Here is a 24,440-nt window from a genome sequence, read left to right as displayed (position 1 = left end):
ATTGATGCGTTTCTTCCAAGTTGTCTTCCCGGCTATTTTATTGTCTTGGTTGATTCTGTAGAGCGAGAAATCCTACACTCAAGAAGGTAAAACAAAAATCCTCCGATATTGATAGAGTTAGGTTTTCATATTCTTCATGGCAGTGAGCTGCTCGCTAACCATATTGCTTTCTTGATGCTGATGACTGCTTTACAATAAGTTGGATTGTCTTCCTTTTCGATTGGGGATGTCTGTCCAATTCCACAGAAAGACAAAGTCCTCACCCAGTGCCCGTCGTCCCGTCATCTAACGATAGTTAATAGTTTCTGCTAAATTTTTGAACTACTCTTCATTGACCATCTGGATTCAAAGTGTTATGTCCCAAATATCAATTAAGATTCCAATCACGCCTTCTCTATTATGCGAAGACATTGGTCGACACTGGTTTTCACTACAAACCACAGGCTTATGCACAGCTTTTTCAGTCTTATGCAAGCTATGATGGTAAAATTTTGGTTAGATTGTTTTAGTTTAGGTTAGATTAAGTTAAATTCGGCTATACATACCAGAAATGAATTGAAACCTAACCTATCCTAACCTAACTAAACCATTAAACTGAGTAACTTGACAGGGAACGCAGACTAAATCCAAGGATAAAATCGTTCATTGCTTAAAAGGGACATACTCTTTCTTACAGTTTTGATCTACGGAGACATTGTTCGACACTGATTTTTCTGGCAAATCTCTCGTACTATCTGGTCACGAGGTACGTCAAGGGTTTGACTCTTTGATTCATTCCACTCCGCTCGTCTATACAGCAGAAAGTTTAGGTGATCCCTTCACATATTAAATCCATCCAAGACATGCATTCTCATCTTAAAGTTCTATTAGTACTTCATTCGTTATCCAAACCTGACGGCTCTCAAATGCACCGCCTACCTTTTTTTCCTTTTATACACGCGATAGCTGATTTCTTATTGGAGCTGAGAAAGAAACCTCTCCATTCACTTTCGAACAATGGACTACAGATGCAAAATCTTCTGCTTTCTTGTCCTTCCTCCGCACATGTCTTAATTGATCGTTAGTCCGTTACACAGTCAACATTGTGAACTTGAGTCTTACAATCTAGGAGATGAGTAAATTTTTTCGCATCGGTGCAATCTAAGCATGCACGACTTGGACTTGAATTAAATTCGAAAAGTTCCAAAGTTATACACCCAATTGGAACCAAACACCACCAAAGAAAACTCCTCTTGAGTTCAACAGAAACAGGAAACTCCTATTAGCTCACATCGAAATTCGTGTCAGTCAATCTTATGCGTTTATTGTCACAAATGAAACGAAATTTTTGGGTGATGAGATGTTTTTCTTCTTTTTTTCTTTATCTCTGTATTTTTAATTTTTATTATAATATATTTATTTTAATTATTTCTTTAATTTTTCTTCAATCTCCTTTTTCTTTTAAAACTTTTCATCTTCATTGTACATCTCCATACATATCGTCGTTTTGAAAAAGTCCTTTAAAATCTATCAAATCAAAACTCAGTCCAGTCTTCTTCCACTCCGTAAAATATCTTCTCCGATCCCACCTTTAGAACCACAACTGCTATATTATTAAAAAAATTCAGTATTTCCTACCCCGTTCTCTTCGTGGCAAAGCAAGTTAAAGCGATTGTCTCTTTTCAATTACTGAAATTAGATCTTGGTCTTGACTTTGAATTCCAAGTGTTTACTACTTCTAACTGTACCACTTGCGTTTGTTGTCTCTTCTTTTTCTTTGTTAATGTTCCATCTTTTTCCTTTTTGTTTGCACTGCATATTCATTGGGTGGTAAAAGCCTTTGATGCAAGTTCTCAGCTCAATGTGGTTTATTCCTCAACACTGCTTTCACTGCCTACTCGAGCAATGACACGCCTTGCACATGAACTTTTTTACAATTAAATAAAAAAAACAAGTTTTTTTTAACTGAAAGTGAGGAGCGACATTAAAACTTAAAACGAACAGAAATTACTCCGTGTATGAAAGGAGCTGTTCCCTTCTCAACGTCCCGCTCTTTACGCTAAAGTTATTTACTGTTTTATAAAGTAGAATTGAGAGAAAGAGTCAAACTTTAGCGTAAAGAGCGGGGTGTTGAGGAGAGAGCAGCTCCTTTCATACACGGAGTAATTTCTGTTCGTTTTAAGTTTTAATGTCGCTCCTTACTTTCAGTTAAAAAAAACTTGTTTTTTTATTTAATTTCTGAACGTTCTTGAATTAATGCATGTTTGATTTTGGCTCTCTGCAAATGAATAATTAAAACGAAATTTGCGTATTAATTTTTTTGCTAAATGGCTTTCTCTTAGTTTTGATCGGACGATTTTGAGAAAAAGGGTGGGGGAGGAGGCCTAGTTGCCCTCCAATTTTTCGGTTACTTAAAAAGGCAACTAGAATTTTTAATTTTTAACGAACATTTTTATTAGTAAAGAAATACGTAACTTAAGAATTAACTCACGTAACGAACTTCTATATTCTTACATTTTATTATGTATATGAGGGGGTTTGCCCCCTCGTTAATATCTCGCTCTTTAAACTAAAGCTTTAATTTTGTCCCAATTCTTTAACATTGACCCCTGAATCACAAAGGCTGTAGAATAAATAGCTGAAATTACTAAAAATACTTAGCATAAAGAGCGAGGTATTTAGGAAGAGATGAATCCCCGATATGCGTAATAATCTCTGTTCGTTTTAAGTTTTAATGCTGGTCCTTACTTTTAGTGGAAAAAAACTTTTTCATATTTATTTTTTGATTGGTTTATTTTAAAATAATGCTAGAAAATCTTGCACCCCCTTCATGGGATTTCTCTTCTCCCATGACAAATTCCTCCAAGAAAAGATCCTCCTACGTAGCCCCTCCCCTTACGCCCCCCCCCAACCAAAAAATCCCCCTGAAAAGGTTTGTACATTTCCAAATAACCATTACTGTGTGTAAATGCTGGTCAAAGTTTGTAACTTGCAGTCCCTCCCCCGGGGACTGTGGTCAACCCCAAAGACATAGTTATTGTGTTTTTCGACTATGCTGAACAAAGTCGACTATGCTCATAATTTTGATCCGTTGACTTTGGGGAAAAAATGAGCGTGGGAGGGGGCCTAGGTGCCCTCCAATTTTTTTGGGCACTTAAAATGGGCACTAGAACTTTTAATTTCCGTTAGAATGAGCCCTCTAGCGACATTCTAGGACCATTTGGTCGATACGAACAAAAACCCCTGGGAAAAAAAACAACAAACAAAAAAAAAACAAATAGACACGCACCCGTGATCGGTCTTCTGGCAAACAATAGTAAGTTCCACACAGTAGGGTTCTCTGATACGCTGAATGCGATGGTGTGATTTTCGTTAAGATCCTATGACTTTTAGGGGGTGTTTCCCCCTATTTTCCAAAACAAGACAAATTGTCTCAGGCTCGTAACTTTAGATAAAAAAGACTAAATTTGATGAAACTTATATTTTTTAAATCAGCATAAAAATTCGATTCTTTTGATGTATCTTTTAGCATCAAAATTCCGTTTTTTAGTTTCATTTACTATTGAGCCGAGTCGCTCCTTACTACAGTTCGTTACCACGAACTGCTTGATTCAAAATAAATTAAAACGTCATCTCTTCTCCAGCGTGACCCGTTAAACAAGTTAAAATGGGCACTGTATATAGACATTTACAATATTTGGAATAATATATCTTACTAGCATGTGTTCTGAGCTTTGAACAGACTGAAATCCAACAAACGGAATTTGCATTGAAAGGATTGTTCCCAAAGTAAAAGTAGTGCTGTAGGCAACATAAATCTTGTGCGAGAAACGACCTGAGATCATCAAAGCTAAAACATGAATTGGAATGAGGTTGATCAAAAACACGTAGCCTCCCCACGATGAAACCTGAAAAACAAATTAACTCATTTTTATAAAAATGATTAACACATAAAAACAGTACACCAGCTGTTTTTCTTTTAAATTAATACTGTGCCCTATTTTAAAACAAAGAGAAGGATGATTCATAGAATATTTTACATTGTTGTTTTTACATTTTTTCTGGAATAAATAGTTTTAAAAAAGGCTTTATAAAAGGCTTTACAACAGCTTTGATATTATTATTTATTTTTTTAAGTCAAAATTGTGCCATGTTTGCTGAAGTAATAAAGGAGTGCGGATCCATAAAATCTTAAATATTGTACATATTTCTATCTTTGTTGGAAGGGGTTCTTGAACGAAAAAAAAACAAACAAAAAAACATTAAACAGCTTTGATTTTTTAAATTTACTCTTTGTAGATAAATACTCTTCCATATTTGCTGAAACAACAAAGGAACATGAATTTATAAAATCCCATATATTCTTAATTTTCACAGTTTTTTTTTATATATAATAAGAACAATAATAATAGGCCACATTAAAAAGGCTTTCGCCTCTATAAAATTTACTTTCATTAAAAAACTTGTCAATACTGTTCTTGAAAGAGTTGGTAGAGTCAGCCATAATCACTTCATGGGGGAGGTTGTTCCATTCCTTGACTACTCGGTTTGAGACGACCCATCTTCCAACTTCTTTATTGAATGTGTTTTGTTTTAGCTTAAAGTTATGTCCTTGCAGATTGTTTGTGTTGAAGAAGAGCGTTTCCTCTGGTCCAATGTTATTGTAGTACTTGTGACATAGCTTGAAAGTTTCAATAAGATAATCTTGGAGGAGTCTATAGGAGATAGAGGGAAGTGACAGCTTTTCCAATCGCTCAGAGTAGGAGAGGCCTCTTAGGTTTGGTACAGATTTTGTTGCTCTTCACTGAATCTTCTCAAGCGCATCAATGTCTTTATGAAGTCTCATTGTCGTATGACCATATGCAATGATAGGTGGAACAAGAGACTTGGATAGAGTTGAATTTTTTTTTAATAAACTTGAAGCTGAGGATCGCTTAGGATGAAGTCTATCCAAATAAGTCCAACTACTTTTGAAGCTTTGTTCACGATGGATTCGTAGTAACTGGTGAATTTTTAGCTCACTATCTATTATTGCACCGAGGTCCCGCTCAAAAGATGTTTTTGGTATTAGACTGGTGTTAAAGCTATTGGTTGACATTAAATTCTGTTGTCCAAGGCAGAGGTGGAGCTTTTGTTTGTGTGTATTTCCCACGTCCTCTTCCAATCGGCTATCGTGTTCAAGTCGGTCTGCAGTTCTTGAGCTTTATTTGGACATTTGATAGGTCTAAAATGCTTTGTATCGTAGACATAGAGTGCGATATCTGAGTTAATACCATCAGGCAGGTCGTTTATAAAAAGATTGAAGAGCAGGGGCCCGGTGATGCTGCCTTGTAGAATACCGCTGGATACTTTTGTTGGCCCTATACTTTCACCCTCAGAGTTCTACCTGCCAGAAAATTCACGATCCAACCAAGAGCTCTGCCCACAATCCCAAGGTTTCTTAACTTATGAAGGAGCTTTAAATGAGAAATTTTACTGGAAGCTTTACTAAGATCAAGGTATATTGCGTCGATTTATGTGCCTTAGTCAAGGTTTAGTCTCCAGGTGTCTGTAACTAGAAGTAGCTTGGATTCAGCTGACCTATGTCTTCAGAATCCAAACTATCTTTCGTTCATTAGCTTTTCGGTTAGAAGGTATTCTAGTAATCTGTCTGCTATGATGGACTCAAAGATTTTACAAGTGATGCATGTCAGACATATGAGCTTATAGTTTCTTGGGTCTTGTCTTTCACCTTTCTTGAAGATTGGGGTGATTATTGCCTTTTTCCAGACACTATGGAGTTTTCCCATATCCATAGATGCCATAAAGATTAGAGATAGGAGTCTTGTTACTGTGCTGCCACTTCTTTAAGAATGCAAGGGTGCATGCTGTCAGGGCCTCCAGATTTATTTGTGTTAAGCTTTTGAAGTTTTTGGTAGATGGACTCTTCATTCAAATCTATCACTGAAATGTCAACATTTTCTTCCTCTATTCGTGCTGCTTCATTTCTATCCTCCGATTGTAAGGTAAAAACTGATGCAAAATGATAATTAAATAGATCGGGTTTTTCACTGGGGTCTTTCCAATGTTTATCAAGATAAAAGATCTATAAGAGCTGGGATGTTAGGTCGGTCATATCGCTGGGGACTTACAGAATTCCAGAAAGCCTTGGGATTTTTTTTTATATTTTTGGTGACTGGTTTTTTTCTTTCAGCTGCAAAATAACGTGTTAGTTTTCTTACTTTATTCCTTATGCTACAGAATAGTTTACAGTCCTCCTCGGCATGAGTTGTGGCAAACTTTCTTCAAGCTTGCTGCTTTCTTTTGATTAGCTCCACAGTTTCTCAGTTCAGTGCAGGTCTTGTTTTTTTTTTTTTTTTTTTTTTTTTTTTTTTTTTTTTTTTTTTTTTTTTTTTTTTTTTTTTTTTTTTTTTTTTTTTTTTTTTTTTTTTTTTTTTTTGCTAATTTCTAGATTTTATCACAAAATAACCTATAAATCACCACTGCCGTCTCAAGATTTTAAATTCTTTGCGACAATCCACTTCGCTCATAGCCACACATCAGCTTTATAAAAATTAAGTTTTTTTTCTGATTTATTTCAGCTTTGAATTTAACAGTAATAGAAGCATGATCTAACTTGCCCAGAGATGCCTCAATTCAAGCTATTTTAATTTCTAGCGCGATTGTTGGACCAGATCGAGAACCAGTTATGTCGGAGAGCTACTTATAAAAAAAAAAAAAAAAAAACTAAATTTGAATTTGAATGAGGTTGATTAAAAACACGTAGCCTCTGCATGACAAAATCTGAAACAAATATTACTAATCCCATTTACTGCTGCTAGTATAGTTAATCCGAAATAATGAAATAAACTAAATATAGTAAAAATATCATATGAAAGGCGTCTACATGTCTTTGAACATAAATTTGGAATAGCTAAATATCCCTTCAAGAAAATTTCATTAGAACCTAACTATTTGGTCAACAGTCTTTGAACATAAATATGTTCATGTATATGAACATAAATATACATGTCTTCGAACATAGATATGGACCAGCTGAATATCCCTTCAAGAAAGTTTTACTAAAGCCTAACAATTTGGTCAACAGTCTTTCATTCATGAAAACTTTTTTTCGTCCAATTTTGCTTGTTTTTTTTTTGTTAATCTAATTACTTCTTTCGCTCAAAAATAAATCAACAAAATATCTTGAATGAAAAAGAACCAGAGACCACAACAATAGCGTCAATTGGAGGGGGGAAACGTCTCACACTTTTTGCCCCATCCCTGATTCTGAAAAATGCTTATCCTTTCCTATTTCAATAAAATTTGGCTTTTTGGTATCTTCATTAAGGACGCTGAAAAAACACATAAAATTACTTCGTCCCCTTCTATTTTGAAAAACGAATTTGGCCCCCTAACCCACATAATTCCCATGAATCGATACCCATTGGATTAAAACATTACCAAACGTAACCACTATTAAAAAATTAACACGATTGACGTTGAATCACTTGTTATGCAACATGGCCGTTACTTAGATTTTTGGCCAGTCTCCGATCGAAAAAACTGATCATTCTTATAACTCCAGTAATTAGTTGCTTCTCAATGGATGATGTTAACCTAGCCTAAACTATCATAATTTAATGCATTCTCGAACAAAAAAAAAGTTTGGAAAGATCAAACTTTTGAACTGCTAACAAAAGAAGAAGTTTCAGTTGTTTCTGAATTCATTCAGAAAAAGGCATTGAACTCCCTTTCTATAGTGACATGTCCATAACAAGAGGTAGATAAGGCCACACTTGTATCAGCGAAGGGAGGGGGTGGTTCATCAAAAGCACAAAAAATAGGCAAACTAAATAAAAATTAAGGAGGATATCAGAAAAACACTAACAACCTATAAGGGCCTAAACATCACCGTGAGATAATGAGAGAGCAAAAAAATTTAATAATATATAAGGAACAGCTTCTTAACTGTTTTTATAACATCTGGTACCCGTTTTACTTCACATTCTTTTATGTTCAATTGCTACTTAAAAAAATTGTCTCAAGGGTTGTTAATTAGAAATATTAGCAGGATTCAAAACCCACCTAATTACCCACGATGTTTCCACTCACGTTCCGATTTCTAATCACTCGAAGTGTCAAACTAAGCGGCCAAAAATTTCCCCACCGTACGTTTTATCTCATTCTGAAATTCTTTCTTGGTCAATGTTAATTTACTTCCCCTAATAGTTTTTGGTATATTTGAGTCTAATTGATGTCCCTGGTTTTTTTTTGTATTTTCTTCTCTTGTTCAATCCCCTCTTTTTCTCTTATTTCTCAATCTCAGATCCCCTGTCTCTTGTCTCCTTTGTAATTTCTCTCTCCACTTGCATTCTCCCTCTTCTCACTTAATTTTTTTTTTTATTCGACGGGACAGATCGTTTTTATATTTCTGCCTTTAATTGCTCTATGAGAGGATTGATAGCGTTTTAAAAATGCTTATGAGCATGCATGTTTGAAAATAGGTAATAAAAAATAAATCCTTAATTTGACCAAATATGAGAAGGAAATGCAAAACTGGGCATATAAATTTTTTGTGAAAGAGACATTTTTACCCCTGATGTAACAATCAGAAAAAAAACAAAGCAAATAATAAACAAACCTGAAAGCAAAACTTGAGTAATTAACTGAAGACGACAAAAAAAGCCATTAACAGAGGGAGAGGAAGCTATCCCACTCCTTAGTCTAGAAACTAAGGATAGACCGAATATGTTGATAAAAAAGAACAGCCTATTTGACCGAAATTGGAACCAGGAACCGCATCAGAATCGAAACTTTGAGGTGGAATACAAAATCAAAGAAACTTTCATTACATTACCGAATACTTTTATATTTTCTATTAAATTTAAAATAACACAGATCTTGAACAGAAAAGCCATAATGCTATCATACAGCAAAATACAGAGGGAGAATAATACTAACAAAAAAACTTAGCTTATCCCCCCCCCTCAAAAAAAGTGACGCCTTTGGTATAAATAAAACGATAATCAAGCTACAAGAATAATACAAATTATATAACATCAGTTATATAACAATTCTTCTCACCAAGTTATTATTTGTTTGCATTGACACAATATTATTTATACGATTCTCACACTGACGATATAAGCTACAGTGTAACAAGGGGAACTGGACAGCTCGGCGTTCCAAATAACTCTCATTTCCTAATTTACTTCATACACAGTTTAGACAAATCGAATTTCGATACATCGAATTATTTTTTCACTCGAAGTTTCAAATCTGCTTTAAATTTCAATTTGTCGACATCCCACTGCATTTTCGCGAAAATTAAATTAAGAAAAGAGGGGAAAACGATACTTAACCATATAGAAATATGCAAGCGCTGTCATTGATCCCCATAGAAGAGAACCTGTCCTGACAGCTTTTATCCAGAAATAATAAGTCAACAGCATGCAGAAAATGGCTATACCTATAAAAGTAAAAACTTAGAAGGATAAAGTTAAAAGGACAACAATATAACTTAAAAGTAAAAACTATAAAAGTAAGTACCAATATTAGTTTTCAAATAAATATTTGGGATTGATTTTCCAAACTATAAACGATGTTATAGCATGTAATTAAATTTACCTACAACTAATAAAATGATTTTATTTGGGAATGTGAAATTATGAGGCTAATTACGAATAAAGAAAAAAAAATAGGCTAATAGGAATTAATGCTATTTCAGGTTTGTATCTGAACTATAATCAAATCTTTAACAATAATAAATCAAAAATAAAAATAAAAAACGTGTTACTCTGTTAGCCAGTTAAGGGCTCTCAAGTAAAATTCAGCTTATCGGGCTTATTATCATTCCCCACGCATATTTTAAAAGCTCACCGAACATATTTAAACATACCAGACCAGATAGATTAATCTGCAAGATCAAGTAGTTGCACCCTAGTAAAGAACGAACTATGGCCCATAGAAACCAAAATAAAAAATACGTAAAAATAACTGGCATTTGAAAAGATTACCATTTCCAGTTGATTTAGGAGTGGCAACTATTATCTATATTAGTCTTAGTAACGTATTAAAAAGATATTTTGAAAACCAATTTATGGGAATATCGTAAAAAAAAAAAAACGCCAAAAACTCTAAAAAATGGGCCAAGATGAAAGTACATCATTGCAATCGCCACTACTGAAAACCTTAAAGGGGAAACTTACAGCCTCCTGGCTTGAACAAGAAAGAAAGCCACATCTTTGCATGATTAGCAGTAATGTGTTTTCTTTTTTTCTTCCCTAATAGCGTGGCAATCTCATAATGAGCTGTTTAAGGGCTTGTTAGAATGAAAATTGCTATATCTATCGCATTTTCTAATTAGCTAAACATAATATTTAGATAAAACATTGTTGTTGTTTTTGCAAAACTGTATACTTAAAGGATTTACAATTCCCCATTATTGATTTTAAAGGGCCCCTGAATAAAATTTCCATAGAGATAAAATTTTCGTTCAAAAAAGTAATAGCTTCTTTATTTCTGAGTTGTCAAAAGTTGAGGAGATATAAGCAGAAATTCCAAAACCGTATCATCTTTCTGTGACAAAGTCAAAATACCTTCATTGATCCTTTAAAATAAAACTTTATTGTATTTAATCAACTGTTTTGGTGTTATTTTTTTTTAAAGTCATATCTGTTATTTCTTAAACAATAATTTTGTTACTGTTAATCAACCATGAACAGTTGTAATTTAGTGGTATTTTAATCCTTTAAAATAAGATTTTATTATTATTATTATTATATTTATTACTCACAAAGATACAAAAGTATAAACAGCGGAGTACAAAAAAACTAACTAAATAAACAAGCAAAAACAAAAAGCACATATAACTCAACAATAGCAAGCAAAACAAAAATAATACAACAAAGAAAACAGTATAATAAAATAGACTCATACATAAAAATGAGTTTAGGTAGTTTATAGATAAGAAATTTGGTACATAAAGCTAGAGAATAGATATACTCACAAGATTAGACCCTTACATGGTACATAATTGTATTTCGAATATTTTTCTTTCATCATATTATTCTTCTTTTAACATTTTCTTTATGTTTTTGTTTCTTTTTTTTTCTATTGCGAATGGATTAAAACAATTATATGTTTCTATATACTATGCCCATCTAAATACATATGATGGGACATCAAGAACTCTAATCTCAAGGGATTACAAAACTTTTAACTACAGAACTCAAGACCTTGAGGTTGAGCTAGATTTCTAGAAGTCGATTAAGACAAATCTGATCAATCAATGTTTCATTGCATACGTTAAAAATAGCGATAAAATAACAATGCGCTCCGCAAACATCCTAATCAGGAGAGGGAAGTTTATTTCAACACCAACTCTAATTGTTGCGTCTATCAAAAAAATTATTGTTATCATTAAAATGAAATAAATCAGAAGTACCTTCATTATCATAGGATCCAGCAACAGATCTTGAAATGTAGCCAGGTACAATGGATATAAAAGCGGCAGCAAGAAGACCTGCACCCGTATCCTAAAAAAATTTAAAAGAAAAGCTAAATAACAATGGAAAATACCATTATACCATTATAATACTAGAATAAGTTGAAAGGCAAGCAACATTTTTCTTATTCACTAATAACCTCATCCTACCTCAGAAACCGGCTTTGAGTGCTATTTTTCATATGATCATTTGAAACTTTATTTGGTTTGAAACTCATGCAGATTTCTTTTGGTGTTACGTCAACGAAAATCACTATTTATCTTAAAGCCCTAAGAAGTAACTAGGGGATTTCAAAAATTTGAAAAAATAAAACTAGACCAAATAAATGCAATGCAGCCCAAACGTGCCAGAAATTTTGGACTTTATCATGAAATGTTTATATATTGTACTAGGACCTCTAGGTTATACCAAAAACGGCACAATTGTGCCGCGTTGGCAATTCTGACCACACTCACACGCGCCACTCCACCCACAATTATCCAGATATTTAACCTTTACTCCCTTCCATGAAGTTCCCACTTCCTTTTACTTTGTCATTATTGCCTCTTCCCAACTCCTACTTTTTGCTTGGTAGGAGCTGGAGCGGCAAAAGCACAATTCTTGGCAACCCATTATCATACCTCTGCATAACGTGACCTAATCTTCTTAATCTTTTCTTCTTTTTTTCCTTACGTCCTGGACAGCGGAATTTGCCAGATTTTCAAAATCACTCAATTTAATACTCATCACTAGTATAGCTGATACTTTTGAGTCCATGTATGGGTATTGGTGAAAACCTTTTGCATTTTTAAGGGCAGTTCAAAGAATTCAAACATTTATGGAAACAAGTTTTTTGGGAATGTTTTATTAAAAATAACAATTGGATAAGAATGATGAGGAAAAAAGAGTTCCAGGAAAAATTTAACGCTTGGGAAATTCCAGAGACTAGAATGGTACTATTTGGCCATGCTTTCATTATCCTTATAAATTGTACTCATTAAAACCTCAAAAGATTGCCTGAATACCTTGTTTGTCCATGTTTTCCTGTTGCTTATGAATGTCCTTTATATTCGATTAGGGAAGAGTGCGGTTGGTTTATTTTATTTAATTTAGCCACCAATTCTATGTTTTCAGAAGATTTCCATTTATTTTGTCCCACTTAATAGCTCCTTTAATTAGTCACTGTGAGGATTTATTTACAGTCTTGCAAAATTACGTCACAATGTGAATGTATATGACAAGACATACTGCTAATTGTATTTTTGCAAAATATAACACATAGATAAATTTTCCATAGTAGGCGGCAGGTCCATTGGAACAATCTCAGAAGCTAATCTTCTCTAAGTGAAGATATGAATGTTAATAAACCACTAGCTCTGACCGAAATTTTATAATTGTAAGTTTATTGGGATTGTAAAATGAACTTGACTCTTTATTGCCAAAAAATGTTAGTTTAATTTACACTTTTTAACACTATTCTTAGGCAAGCACTCTTTTTATTCGTCAGGTATATTAGGTAGTGTTATTTTTATTCGTCAGGTATATTAGGTAGTGTTATAGTGTTATTTTTATTCGTCAGGTATATTAGATAGTGTTATAGTGTTATTTTTATTCGTCAGGTATATTAGGTAGTGTTACAGTGTTATTTTTATTCGTCAGGTATATTAGGTATATAGTGTCAGGTATATATTACATAGATTTTATTCGTTAGGCATATACTTTTCAGATATATATAGGGAGAGAGCACTCCTTAAATAGAAGGATAGAGAGGCCAAGATATTAAAGATTCCATTGTTCTAAGTGGTTCAAATGGTGCTTTGAATCAACCTTGAATTTTATATTCGTTTTGCTTATTTCTACAATACCCTTAATGTTCTAAGAAGTTTCTTTACTTTTCTAAACCCTGAGAGAATGTTTATACATTACGTTAACTTTTACCAAAATACCTTTAACATACAAGTAAGAAACATTTACTTTAACGTCTGAAGTTAATTTTAGGCTTTTGAAAAAGTAAAATTTATTATGAGGTGATTATATATATATATATATATATATATATATATATATATATATATATATATATATATATATATATATATATATATATATATATAGATATATATATATATATATATATATATATATATATATATATATATATATATATATATATATATATATATATATATATATATATATATATATATATATATATATATATATATATATATATATAACTTAACAAGGTCCAAGTGACAACACAGCAGGTCAAAATATTTAATGATCTTTTCCTATGCCCCAGATCACAAATTCAACTAGATACATACAATATAGACTTACATGAATTTCTCTTGTTAACAGAAACGTGGCAATTGTTGTTAGACTAGAAAAAAATGGGGCCAAGAAAACACAAACATCTTTTATATCAATTGATATATGAAGCCAGTTCATGACATGGTAAAGTAGAGCCGATGTTACCATCAATCCAGGGTAAATAGTACCTGAAAACAAGATAAAATTTAAATTAAATCATACCAACAATCATTTAAATTCATATGCTTGGTCACACAATAGTGCCCCTGGACAATGCTATAGTACATGAGGGAGAGGGAGAGAAAAAGAGTGAGGGTGAGAGGAAGAGAGAAAGAGGGAAAAAGGGAGAGAAAGAAGGAGAAGACAAAGATATACAGGCAGACATAAAGACAGACAGAGAGAAAAGGAAAGAGAAGCAAAACGTTACCTGCTTAGCTAGCAGTTATGAGATTGACAGGGTAGGAATTCAAGAGGATTGCTCCAAGAATAGCCAGACATAAAATTGAAGAATAACATTTAATAGGTTTCCCTAGAGAATCTGAAGCACAGCTCATCTAGAAGCGACTCAATCTTACTATTACTAAGCCTACTGGTAGTGTTGTAAATGGTAAAGTATTTTACCATAGTTTTACAGACCCCTGTAGAACTGCTACTTTACCTATTTTACCATTGTACGAAATTACCGGTATTTTACATATTTTACCAATATTTTACGCTTGTAGCCTAGTTATCATCATGCAAAACTACGCAAAGGCTGGGAGAAACAGGTTTGGATATGATATTGTCATTTTGATTTTTACTGGAGACATAGCAGGGTGAAAAAAAGTAATATACTTGTTAATTGCAGTCACTAATTTCGTTTTGAAGCATTTATGATTGAGTGATAAATTGGTTTTTGACTAGTCTTTCTCTTACAGTATATATTCTTATTTAAATCTGCTTATTCTCTTTTGATGAACAGTTTACTTATTGTTTCTCATGAAAAAAAAGTATAGCAAGCAATGTCATTTGGCCTGTGGGTCTGTAAAAATGTTACCCAGTCTAAAGCATAGAACACAAGTAGCTTTTTTCGTCACCAATTTGGTAAATGGGCGTTTATTTGTGAAGAAAAGGGCACTGATTTGAGCTCGAAAATTTTTCTAGATTTTACTGTCCATTGCAAAAACAGTTCCGAATTTCATCCTAGTCTTAAAAAAAAGTAATCCTCAAACGTTTCCTTCTCTTCAGCATGAAAATCAAAAGATCTAAGAAAAAGTAATAATAGTTAAACATTATTTCATTGAAATAAATTTTAGTTTAATTAAAAATTTCCTAATGAAATAAATATTTGTAAAAATTGTGAATTTTAATAATAAAAGACTTAACAATAATAATGAAAGAGCCAAATATAAGTTGAGAACAATCATGCAACTATTGATAGGCTGCAGTTGACAAAAGACGTCCGTGTCCATGATTTTTAGCTTTGAAAATCTTGCACAAAGGGCATTTTTTTTGTACTGCTGCAATTTGCCCACTGACCTGCTGAAAGGAGTGCTTGAAAAAAGCTATGTGTGTTCTAGGCTTAAGACCCAAAAAAAATTGTCGTTTTTTACCAAACATTTTTTTTGCCGTTGCTATTCTAGCCCTACAAACCAAGATTAGAATATTGGAAGCTACAGTGATGACAGTGGTCAAATATGGCTCTGAAGCATGGACACTCCGAAAAGCAGATGAAAATTTACTAGATGTTTTCCAGAGAAATTGCCTACGGATTGTTCTGGGTACCCGGCTGACTGACCGTATTTCAAACAGTAGGTTGTACGAAAAGTGTGGTTCAATCCCGCTTTCTGGGGCTATAATGAAAGAAAGGTTGAGATGGCTAGGCCACGTTCTACGGATGAAGGATGACAGATTACCGAAGATTGTCCTTTTTGGCCAACCGTCTGGGGCTACACGGAAAGCAGGTCGTCCTTGTCTGGGTTGGGAGGATGTCATAAATAAGGATTTAAAGGAAATGGGAACTTCCTGGGAGGGTGTAAAGAGGGAGGCTTTAAATAGATTAGGTTGGAGGAGGAGCGTGCGTAGCTGTGTTGGCCTCAGGCGGCTTGGTGCTGCAGTGAGTTATTAGTAGTAGTAGTAGTAGTAGTATTCTAGCCCTAGCATACAAGGCAGTAAACATTCTACCATTGCAACGCCAGTCGATCTTAATATGTCAATATGATAAATATCAATATAACATGTCAATATGTCATCAGCCTTTTTGTGTTTCCAATCAAAACAATTGAAAAAAAAAACCTAAGCACTGGAAATTACCTTCTAAGTCCCTCTTCTATATTTGTAAGATATAATTACATGGTTAAAGACTGTAGATTATCTAACTGCACACATAACTTTATTTCAGGTAATATTGCAACATTTAAAATTATAACCATATCTACTTTCAATCATTCAGATCTCAATCATTCTGATACACTTTGTTAAGTCAGACAGCCTTTTAGCCTTGAAACACACTTGACGTTTTTTTTACCAAGCGTTTTTAGAGGTGCATATAGGATAGTGTTGCAATGGGCACACTGGGCAGAAAAAAAACACACGCTAGGTATGCGTGCTAGGTAATGCGACCGCCTATTGTCAAAACAATAGACGAAGGGCCAAAATAAACGATAGTTTACTTTTATGCCTATGTCAAGATGGAAGCCAAAAGGAATAGAGGGGACAAACTCGCCTTTTTTTTCTTTTTTTTTTGCTGCTTATGAATGAGTGTGTTTGAAGATGGTATATCATAAAAAGAACTAAATTGGACGTCATAAATGAATGGAAGCAAGAGTATAATTATAAAAAAATTCTAAATAATTTGATTAGGGAGCGTCTGGAAATCCAAAGAAGTTTTAAGGGTCAAGGGAATGGGCCCAAATTAGCCCCTTTCTTTCACCCTAGGCAAATCTAGGCCTATTTACTACAAATAAATAAAATGAGTGCTAATCAAATTTATGTGCCCTAATCTAAATAGTGTTTTAACAAGAATCATATTCATTTATGTTAAGATAATTTCTACCTATTGGTTTTCAAAATAGAAGAGGGGTATTACCTTTTTAGACCTAAAAAAAATCAAAATCTTAAAAAAAAATCCATTAAAAGCTGAAAAAAGGATAGACAAAAAAAAAAGGTTCAACAAGTCTTCTGGCTACAGGGCAAATCTAAAACAGCAATTTACCTTAAATTACCTTAAATTGCAACTTGGAGCAATTGAAGGATTTTCCATTCTGTAGCATTGTTCAGCATTTCTTCAAAAATTGCCATGTGGATCGATTCGGAATTGTTTTGCATGTCGAGTTGGTTTTATTGACTAGGGTTTATTTTCTGGTCTGGGACTCCAAGGTGTCCCATTCCAGCCTCCATTCCTTATTGCTCCACTCCTTGTCAAGTGAGACTTTGAATTCTTTGACGGTCTTACTGGATACAGTATGATTGCTCAGGGAGTTCCACTGGTCTACTACCCGGTTGGTTAGGAAGTGATGGCGTTCCCTCCTCTGAGCGTTGACCTTTATGAGCTTCTTAGAATGACCCCCTGTCTGCTGTGATGAATCGATGAAGAAGAGACCATGAATTGGATTGTTGTAAATCAATTTGTAAGTGTTAATCATGTCACCCCTTTTTCTTCAGTAAGTCATACTGCATAAGTTCAGAGTTTGCAGTCTCATTGGGTAAGATGTTGGCACCCGTCTACTATCTTTGTTGCTCTCCTCTGTACTTTCTCTATTATGTCCTTGTCCACTTTGTAGAAGGGAGATGCAATTGACATGCCAGTTTCTAGCCTTGGTCTGATAAGACTTTTGTATAGCTTGGTGATTGTTTGTGGAGATCTAGTCGTGAATGTTCGTTTAATTCTCCCTAAAGCGCGGTTTGCACTAGCTACAATCTTTTCAGTATGACTTTGAAACTTTAGCTGGCAGTCAACTATGACACCCAAGTCTCTTTCCTCTGTAACTGCAACTAGGGGTTCTCTTTGACCAGTTATTTGGTTTTGCATGGTGTAAATATGTTTTTGATTTTTATTGCCAAAATGTAAAGCTTTACATTTACTTGAATTAAATTCAAGTAGCCATTGTCTAGCCCAGTCATCCAGCTTGTCGAGATCGGCTTGGATTGATGCAGCCTCCGCCCAAGATGATGCTGCCCCGATGAGCTTAGAGTTATCTGAATAGAGTGTGAGAAGGTTTTGGAGTATTTCAGGAGCATAGGAGTATTTCAGGAGCATTTCTACCATATTTTACCAATTTTACCACTTTTACTGATCAAGTTTTATAACAATACTTACTGGACATTCTGTTATCATACCTGGAAATTCTCCCCCCTCCACCTGAAGAATCTCCTGCCCATGAGACTCCCCCAGCAGATAATTCCTACCAAAATATTTCTGCACATTTCCCAATAACAGTTCCATATATGAATAATGGACAAATTTCAAAGCTCATAACACTTTCCCCATGGATTGTGGGGATCATGTCATCCCCAGAGCCTAGTTACAAAAACAAAATTTGATATTTGTGTAGATAGGAGCTTGAAACCTCTGTAGTTTAGTATGGTTCTCTCATATACTAAATCTGATGGTATGATTTTTCATTAAATACTTGACTTTTTGGGGGTGTTTCCCAACTTTAATGAAATTAAGCAAATTTTCTCAGGCTTGTCGCTTTTGATGGTTAACATCGAACTTGGTGAATTTTATAGATTTGGAATCAGCATAAAAATTCAATTATTTTGATGCTTTGATTACTGTCAAAACTCCTTTTTTAGAATTTTGGTCATTATTGGGCCATGTCAATAATTACTTATAGTTTGTTACCATGAACTATTTGATCTTGCTCTATTTGTGTGGCATATTATGACATACTTTGGTAAGTAAAACACTATCACCAGTGTCAATAATTGAAAAATAAAAACATAATAAAAAGACAAGATAAAAAGACAAGATAAAAATGGATAATGTGTTAACTCTACGTTCAGAATCAACAGAAGCAGGATTACCAAAACAGAAAAAGTACTGATGCTTACTTTGGACTGTTATTAATAATAGGAGATCAAATAGCTAGCATTCAATATTTGTTTGATTTCTGAATTAACAAAACAGAATTAATCAATAATACAACAAGATTTCAATAAAATTAAGACACATGTACAGTCATTAGTATAGTCATAAGACAAATAGAACCATTTTAGGCAACAATTACTTACAACAGAGATAATATAAAAATGAAATTTACCCCCAATGATTCTTCCAAGAGGGTACCATGCTCTGTCATCAAACCAATTCAAGAAGTTATAGAAACCTTCTTCTGCAAGATATTTGGTGGTTCTATAGTTGAAGTATGGATCAAACTCATGAATAACACTCTCAAACCTCAGAACAGAAAAGAGGCGAATTGCAAAGGCTGAAAAAAAAGAACAGTTTTGTTTTGCAATAAAAAAATGACAACACTGCCAACAAATAAAAAGCAAATGAAAGTCTATAACTAAAAGATTGACATAACATCAAATTTGTAGAGAGTTTCTAAAATAAAAGTTACAATATTATACTATGGTTGCAACTTAAGCATTCTAAACAGGACTAAATATATAAACCAAACATTTGAAAAATAGCACCCAAATTTGATCAGGGTTTGAAGGTGAGGATTTCTTAACATATTGATGATAAATCATACAATATGAAGCTAAAAAAAATCAAATAATAAGCAACATTTTATGAACTACTACTAGTACTACTAGTGCTTCCACTATGTTGAATTTTTCTGACCAGATCAGATTTTTGGCTCTTTGGTAGGAAAAAACAATTAGGTACCAGGATTTCAGGATTTTGGTCAGATTTTCAGGGTTACCACCCACATTATGTTTTTATCATTTTTTGTTTTGTTTTATGTTAAAAGTTCCTTCTTGTGTTGCCATAAAAAAAAACATTAGGTTTATGTAACATCTTTGAAAAATCAACAAGTTGCTCCTTTTCTGAACAATTTATTTTCCATAAGAATATCAATAATTTCCATCCTAGTCAAATTATCAGTATAAACATTTGCTCAATCATAAATAGGTTGTATTAACATTATGATGCATTCATAGGATCTTCAATTATAATGGCGTGCATTGCTTAATTGTATGCATGAAGCTAAGGATAATATTCTCATTTATTGGATGACAAATATGAAGAATTAAAGTGTTTTTGATACTTAAGTTTAGATGACAACTTAAATTAACTTTTGACAGGCCTGTGGTGTATGGATGTAGCCTAAAAACAAATTTATCTTAAAAATATACTTAGGAAAATGTGCAGGAAACAGATGAATAATGATGAACCCTTGACATTTTGGAGGGGAGACAGTGATGCCAATTCACAAAAATATAAGATGTTTTTTTTTTGGGGGGGGGGGAGTAAGCGATAAAAGTGTAATAATTAACCACATCTGAATGGATCATGCTAATACAAATATGTATTATGAAATTCCTTGTCTTACACTCTTTCCAAATATAAACTCTTTCCTAGGTCCTATATCCTAGGTAGCCTATATACCTGGGTCATTAGGGGGTGGGGTGTATTGTAGAGAAACTGACCAGTATATTTTTTGCAGTAGAAATACAAAAAAGAAATTTTTCAATAGAAATATAAAATAGAATTTTCATAATCTAGAAGAAGCAAATACCCCTTCCCACCTTCCTTCCCTTTGGTGCCACCAGACATGTGGAACATATTGGTGACATAAAAATAGCAATTGGTGCTTTTTGTTTTTTTAATGTGTCAAATGTTGTGCAATACTTATAAAGCTTGGGATTGTCAGGTGCATTTTTAGCATTGTGAAAAATATAAAGCCAGAAAAAAGGATTAGTCTGAAAACTGACACTTTGATATCTATACCACAGGCCAATCTTGGCTTGAAGAGAGCAAAGCTAGAAGCTTGGTTGTCGCTTCTGCCTGAAGTCTTCTTAAAAAAAAAAAAAAAAATAAAGAAGCCAAAGCAGCAACTATAGCTGATGGAAATGAGGAATATTTTTTTAAGTATCTCTATTCATTTTTTATGAGTGTACACTGTCCATGTTCTTTTCAGTGCCAAAGAGAATAAGTAGGTTTTTACCTTTCTTACAGTTGAAATATCAGTCTTCTAGACACTTCTGACTCTAATTGCTAGATTTGCCTTAATAGGTCCAGCAATATTGAAAATGCTTGTAAGGAAACATGTTGGTTTTTTACAGTAACAAAGATTTTGGACTGACAAGAAGAACTTTCCATTTTCTGGTTTAGAAACTCTGACTACTACTAATAACTCATTGCAGCACCTAGTCACCTTAGGCCTTATCTGTACTGTTTGCTGACTAGGATAATGTTTTAAAGTTTTATCAATGATTCAGGCCATAGCTTTTCAGAACATAGCTTCATTGGCCTATTCAAATCTCCTGTGAAATTTAAGTTGCAATTATAATTCTGTTTTTTTTTTTTTTTCAATTCTCTAGGCAACAGTAGTTGACATTAAAGAAAAGAAGAAGAAAGAAAGCATCCTTGATCTTGGAAGGCTGATGGACAAACAAATCAGAGTGAAATTTATTGGTGGGAGAGAAGCTTCTGGTATTTTGAAAGGATTTGACCCTCTCTTAAATCTGGTACTAGATAACACCATTGAATTCCTCAGAGGTTTGAATCTTTACACATGTTGACATATATATATATATATATATATATATATATATATATATATATATATATATATATATATATATATATATTATATATATATATATATATATTATATATATATATATACTAATGCCTTTTGAACTGAAGTAATACCAACACAGCAATGCATGCTCCTCTTCCATCTCAATCTATTCGAAGCCTCTCTCTTTACATTCTCCCAAGAAGTTTCCATTTGAACATTTAAACTAAAACCTTTGGCATTAGCAATAGCATTAGTCATATTGGCAGAATTAATAGGAGGAACACTTGGGAGCAGTTTTAGTGATAGTAGTAATTGTATTAGTAATAGATGCAGCAATAGTATATACATTGTGCATTTTTGGTCTAATTTAATGTTCCCTCTTCAAGAATGTACAGTTTTAACTCAATATCTTAAGCTTTTATGGAGATATTTCCTGATACTCCCTTTTGATAGCCCAACTGTACAAAGAGGGTTTCGATTTACAATCAAACATAACACCAATAAAACCATTTATTATATTATACTGTAAAACCATAAAAATAGTAGTAATGCTACTATTACTGCTTATATGCACAGAAATGCATTTCTATTTAGTTTAACATACCCCTCAACATGTCCTGAAACTTTTGGCCAAATACTTTAAGCTGTTCTTTAGATAAATACGCTTTTGAAAGCCTGTATATACATATTATTTTTTAATTTCATTCAACATTCTCCTCAGTGATTCCTGAAACGTTTCCTCAATATCCATAGTACCTTTACATAGTAAGGTAACACATAGTACATTTTGTTTACTTCAACATCACCCTCAACATGGACTGAAAGTTTCAACTTAATGCTCTAAGCTGTTCTATGCTTTTAATAACTTGAACTGACATATTATATTTCAATTTAGTTAACAGCAAAGGTTTGAAGGCTGTGCATAACCATTTTCCAATGTTGGAGGCAAGGGTTTTCATACAAGCTACAATGGACCTTAAAGGAATGCCTTGCTTATGTAATTTTGGTAGATCATAAAACTTTGGACAAAAGCTGCCACAGGGGAAAAATTTATTATATAATTGTGGAGTAATTTTACCATTTTGTTTTAGATCTCTTGTGGTCTTTGTTACTATCTAAAATCCTCCTTAGCATGTCCTGAAAGTTTCAACTTAAAACTAAGAAAATTCCCAGGATATTGCTGATTTCAACAGCCAGCATGCATAAAGTGTGTTTTGATTTAGTTTGACATCCCCCTAAAATTTTCTGAAAGTTTCATTATCATAACCTAAGCCTCATAAATGGTAATTTAGCAGTAACACTACACACTAAGTGGCTTCTGTTTTGTTCTGCATGCCTTCACACTTTGATAACCTTCAAAGCCTTTGTTACAAAAGTGAAACCTTGCAAAATTGATCTTCAACTCATACCAACCAAAAATACCAAGGAAACTGTGTTAAGTCTTATGCCTTTACTCAGTCCCTGATGTAGAAGGTTTTAAAGGACTGTAGATCTATTTCTGAAATTTAGGAAAAATTCTTCATGCCCTTAAATTCTACTGAAATAACAGGGATTTTATTTCAAAAACTAAAAGCAGTGAAAAGACATTGAAAACTGATTTTTTTTTTTTTTTTGTCAGAATTCAGATAGATATGGTATAAAGCCTGTCATGTATGCAATCTTTTAAGTCCTAGAAGTCAGAGAGGGGTAAAAGTAGTAGCTGGAAAATATCTTCCCAATATATATTTTTGATCCTGGGTTTAATCCTGAAAGTTTCATTCCCTTAACTCAACAATTTTTAAAGATATCAAGCAACCCCTAAACTGTACATTTCTGCTATATGACTGCATTGATGTAACTGAGAATTATATTACTAAGGTTATATATGCAAACATCAGGAGGGGGTGCATTTGCAAGTAAATCGATAAGCATATTTGAAAAAGCACAAAAAAAGGGCATCTAGAAGTGAATTTACCTTGTCTCTATGTTGGAAATGGAATCTTCTAACCTATATATTTAGCATAAAAAAGCACATTATGTATTGTACTCAATTTGTCTCTATCTTATTTATGGAATCTTGTACCTATTTGCCAAAATAAGCATATATCTGAAAAACCCCAGGCCTGCTAGTAAAATTTCTGATTAACTCACTCATGAGAGAGCTAAGAAAAAGACATATCTTCAGAATTTGATCCTGAATCCAAATCATTTTAAAATCTTTATCATACCACCTAAAATTGGATTTTATCACCATTGGATATGTAAAAGCATTTCTAACAAGTGTGTGATTTCTTGAATATTTTAACCATAGGCCTACACAAAACCCACAATTTCAAATATACAGATATACAACAGTAGAACCTTATCTTGGCCAAAAATTTAAAGCTTGAACCTAAAGAGAAAGCAGTCTAATCTTTGACACAGGATCATATAACAAGAACAACACATCTTAATGACAAATCCAGTTAATCTTGAAAAGACTAAATTGAAGACAAGTGCTGTGAAGCATAATAATTGTATTTAAATAAAACAGAGTATCAAGGTAGGCTAACTTTTGTCTAAATGCAAATTTTGAAAGACCCCATGTTTTATAATATTCTAGTCAGCCAATCCTATGGTTAGTTCTAACTAACAACCTATGTTGAAGATTAGGAGTATGTTGTCTATATAGCCAAGTAAGCCCATAGTAAATTGTCAAAGATTAGGCACTGGTTGGTACTGGGGGTCTTACCCTAAGATCTATTTTTGTCATAAATAAACTTTACCCTCACCCCACCTTGAACTGCATAAGTGTAACAAATTTTCCATTGCTGTGTAAAACTGTTGAAAATTTCGTGTAGCCTATGAATATAACTAAAATTAGGCTATATTTATTTACACATCTATTTGGCTTGGTGACTTTTGGCTATCTTGGAAAGGGGTTAAGTTGAAAATGAAACTTTCAGAGATGGGTCTATAGGCTAAAATGTATTCTGGGAAGGTATTTCAAGGTACCCACCTCCACTCCTTCTCTCTCTAGAGG

The 24,440-nt window shown here is 33.4% G+C and overlaps 1 protein-coding gene across 1 annotated transcript in view; it reads right to left on the bottom strand.

The window, feature by feature from the left end:
* Positions 1-24,440, bottom strand: part of LOC136035962 (dolichyl-diphosphooligosaccharide--protein glycosyltransferase subunit STT3A-like) — a 53,807-nt gene that overhangs the window by 27,880 nt on the left and 1,487 nt on the right. Inside the window, exons 2-6 of the mRNA XM_065717854.1 lie at positions 19,004-19,171; positions 13,788-13,948; positions 11,408-11,498; positions 9,324-9,430; positions 3,696-3,887 (exon numbers count right to left, since the gene is read on the bottom strand). Coding sequence (XP_065573926.1) covers positions 3,696-3,887; positions 9,324-9,430; positions 11,408-11,498; positions 13,788-13,948; positions 19,004-19,171 — 719 coding nt within the window. The remainder of the gene's footprint in view (positions 1-3,695; positions 3,888-9,323; positions 9,431-11,407; positions 11,499-13,787; positions 13,949-19,003; positions 19,172-24,440) is intronic.

Source organism: Artemia franciscana, chromosome 15, assembly GCF_032884065.1.
Source record: "Artemia franciscana chromosome 15, ASM3288406v1, whole genome shotgun sequence".
In the NCBI taxonomy this organism is placed as follows: domain Eukaryota; kingdom Metazoa; phylum Arthropoda; class Branchiopoda; order Anostraca; family Artemiidae; genus Artemia; species Artemia franciscana.
This window is presented reverse-complemented; position numbering and strand designations above follow the sequence as displayed.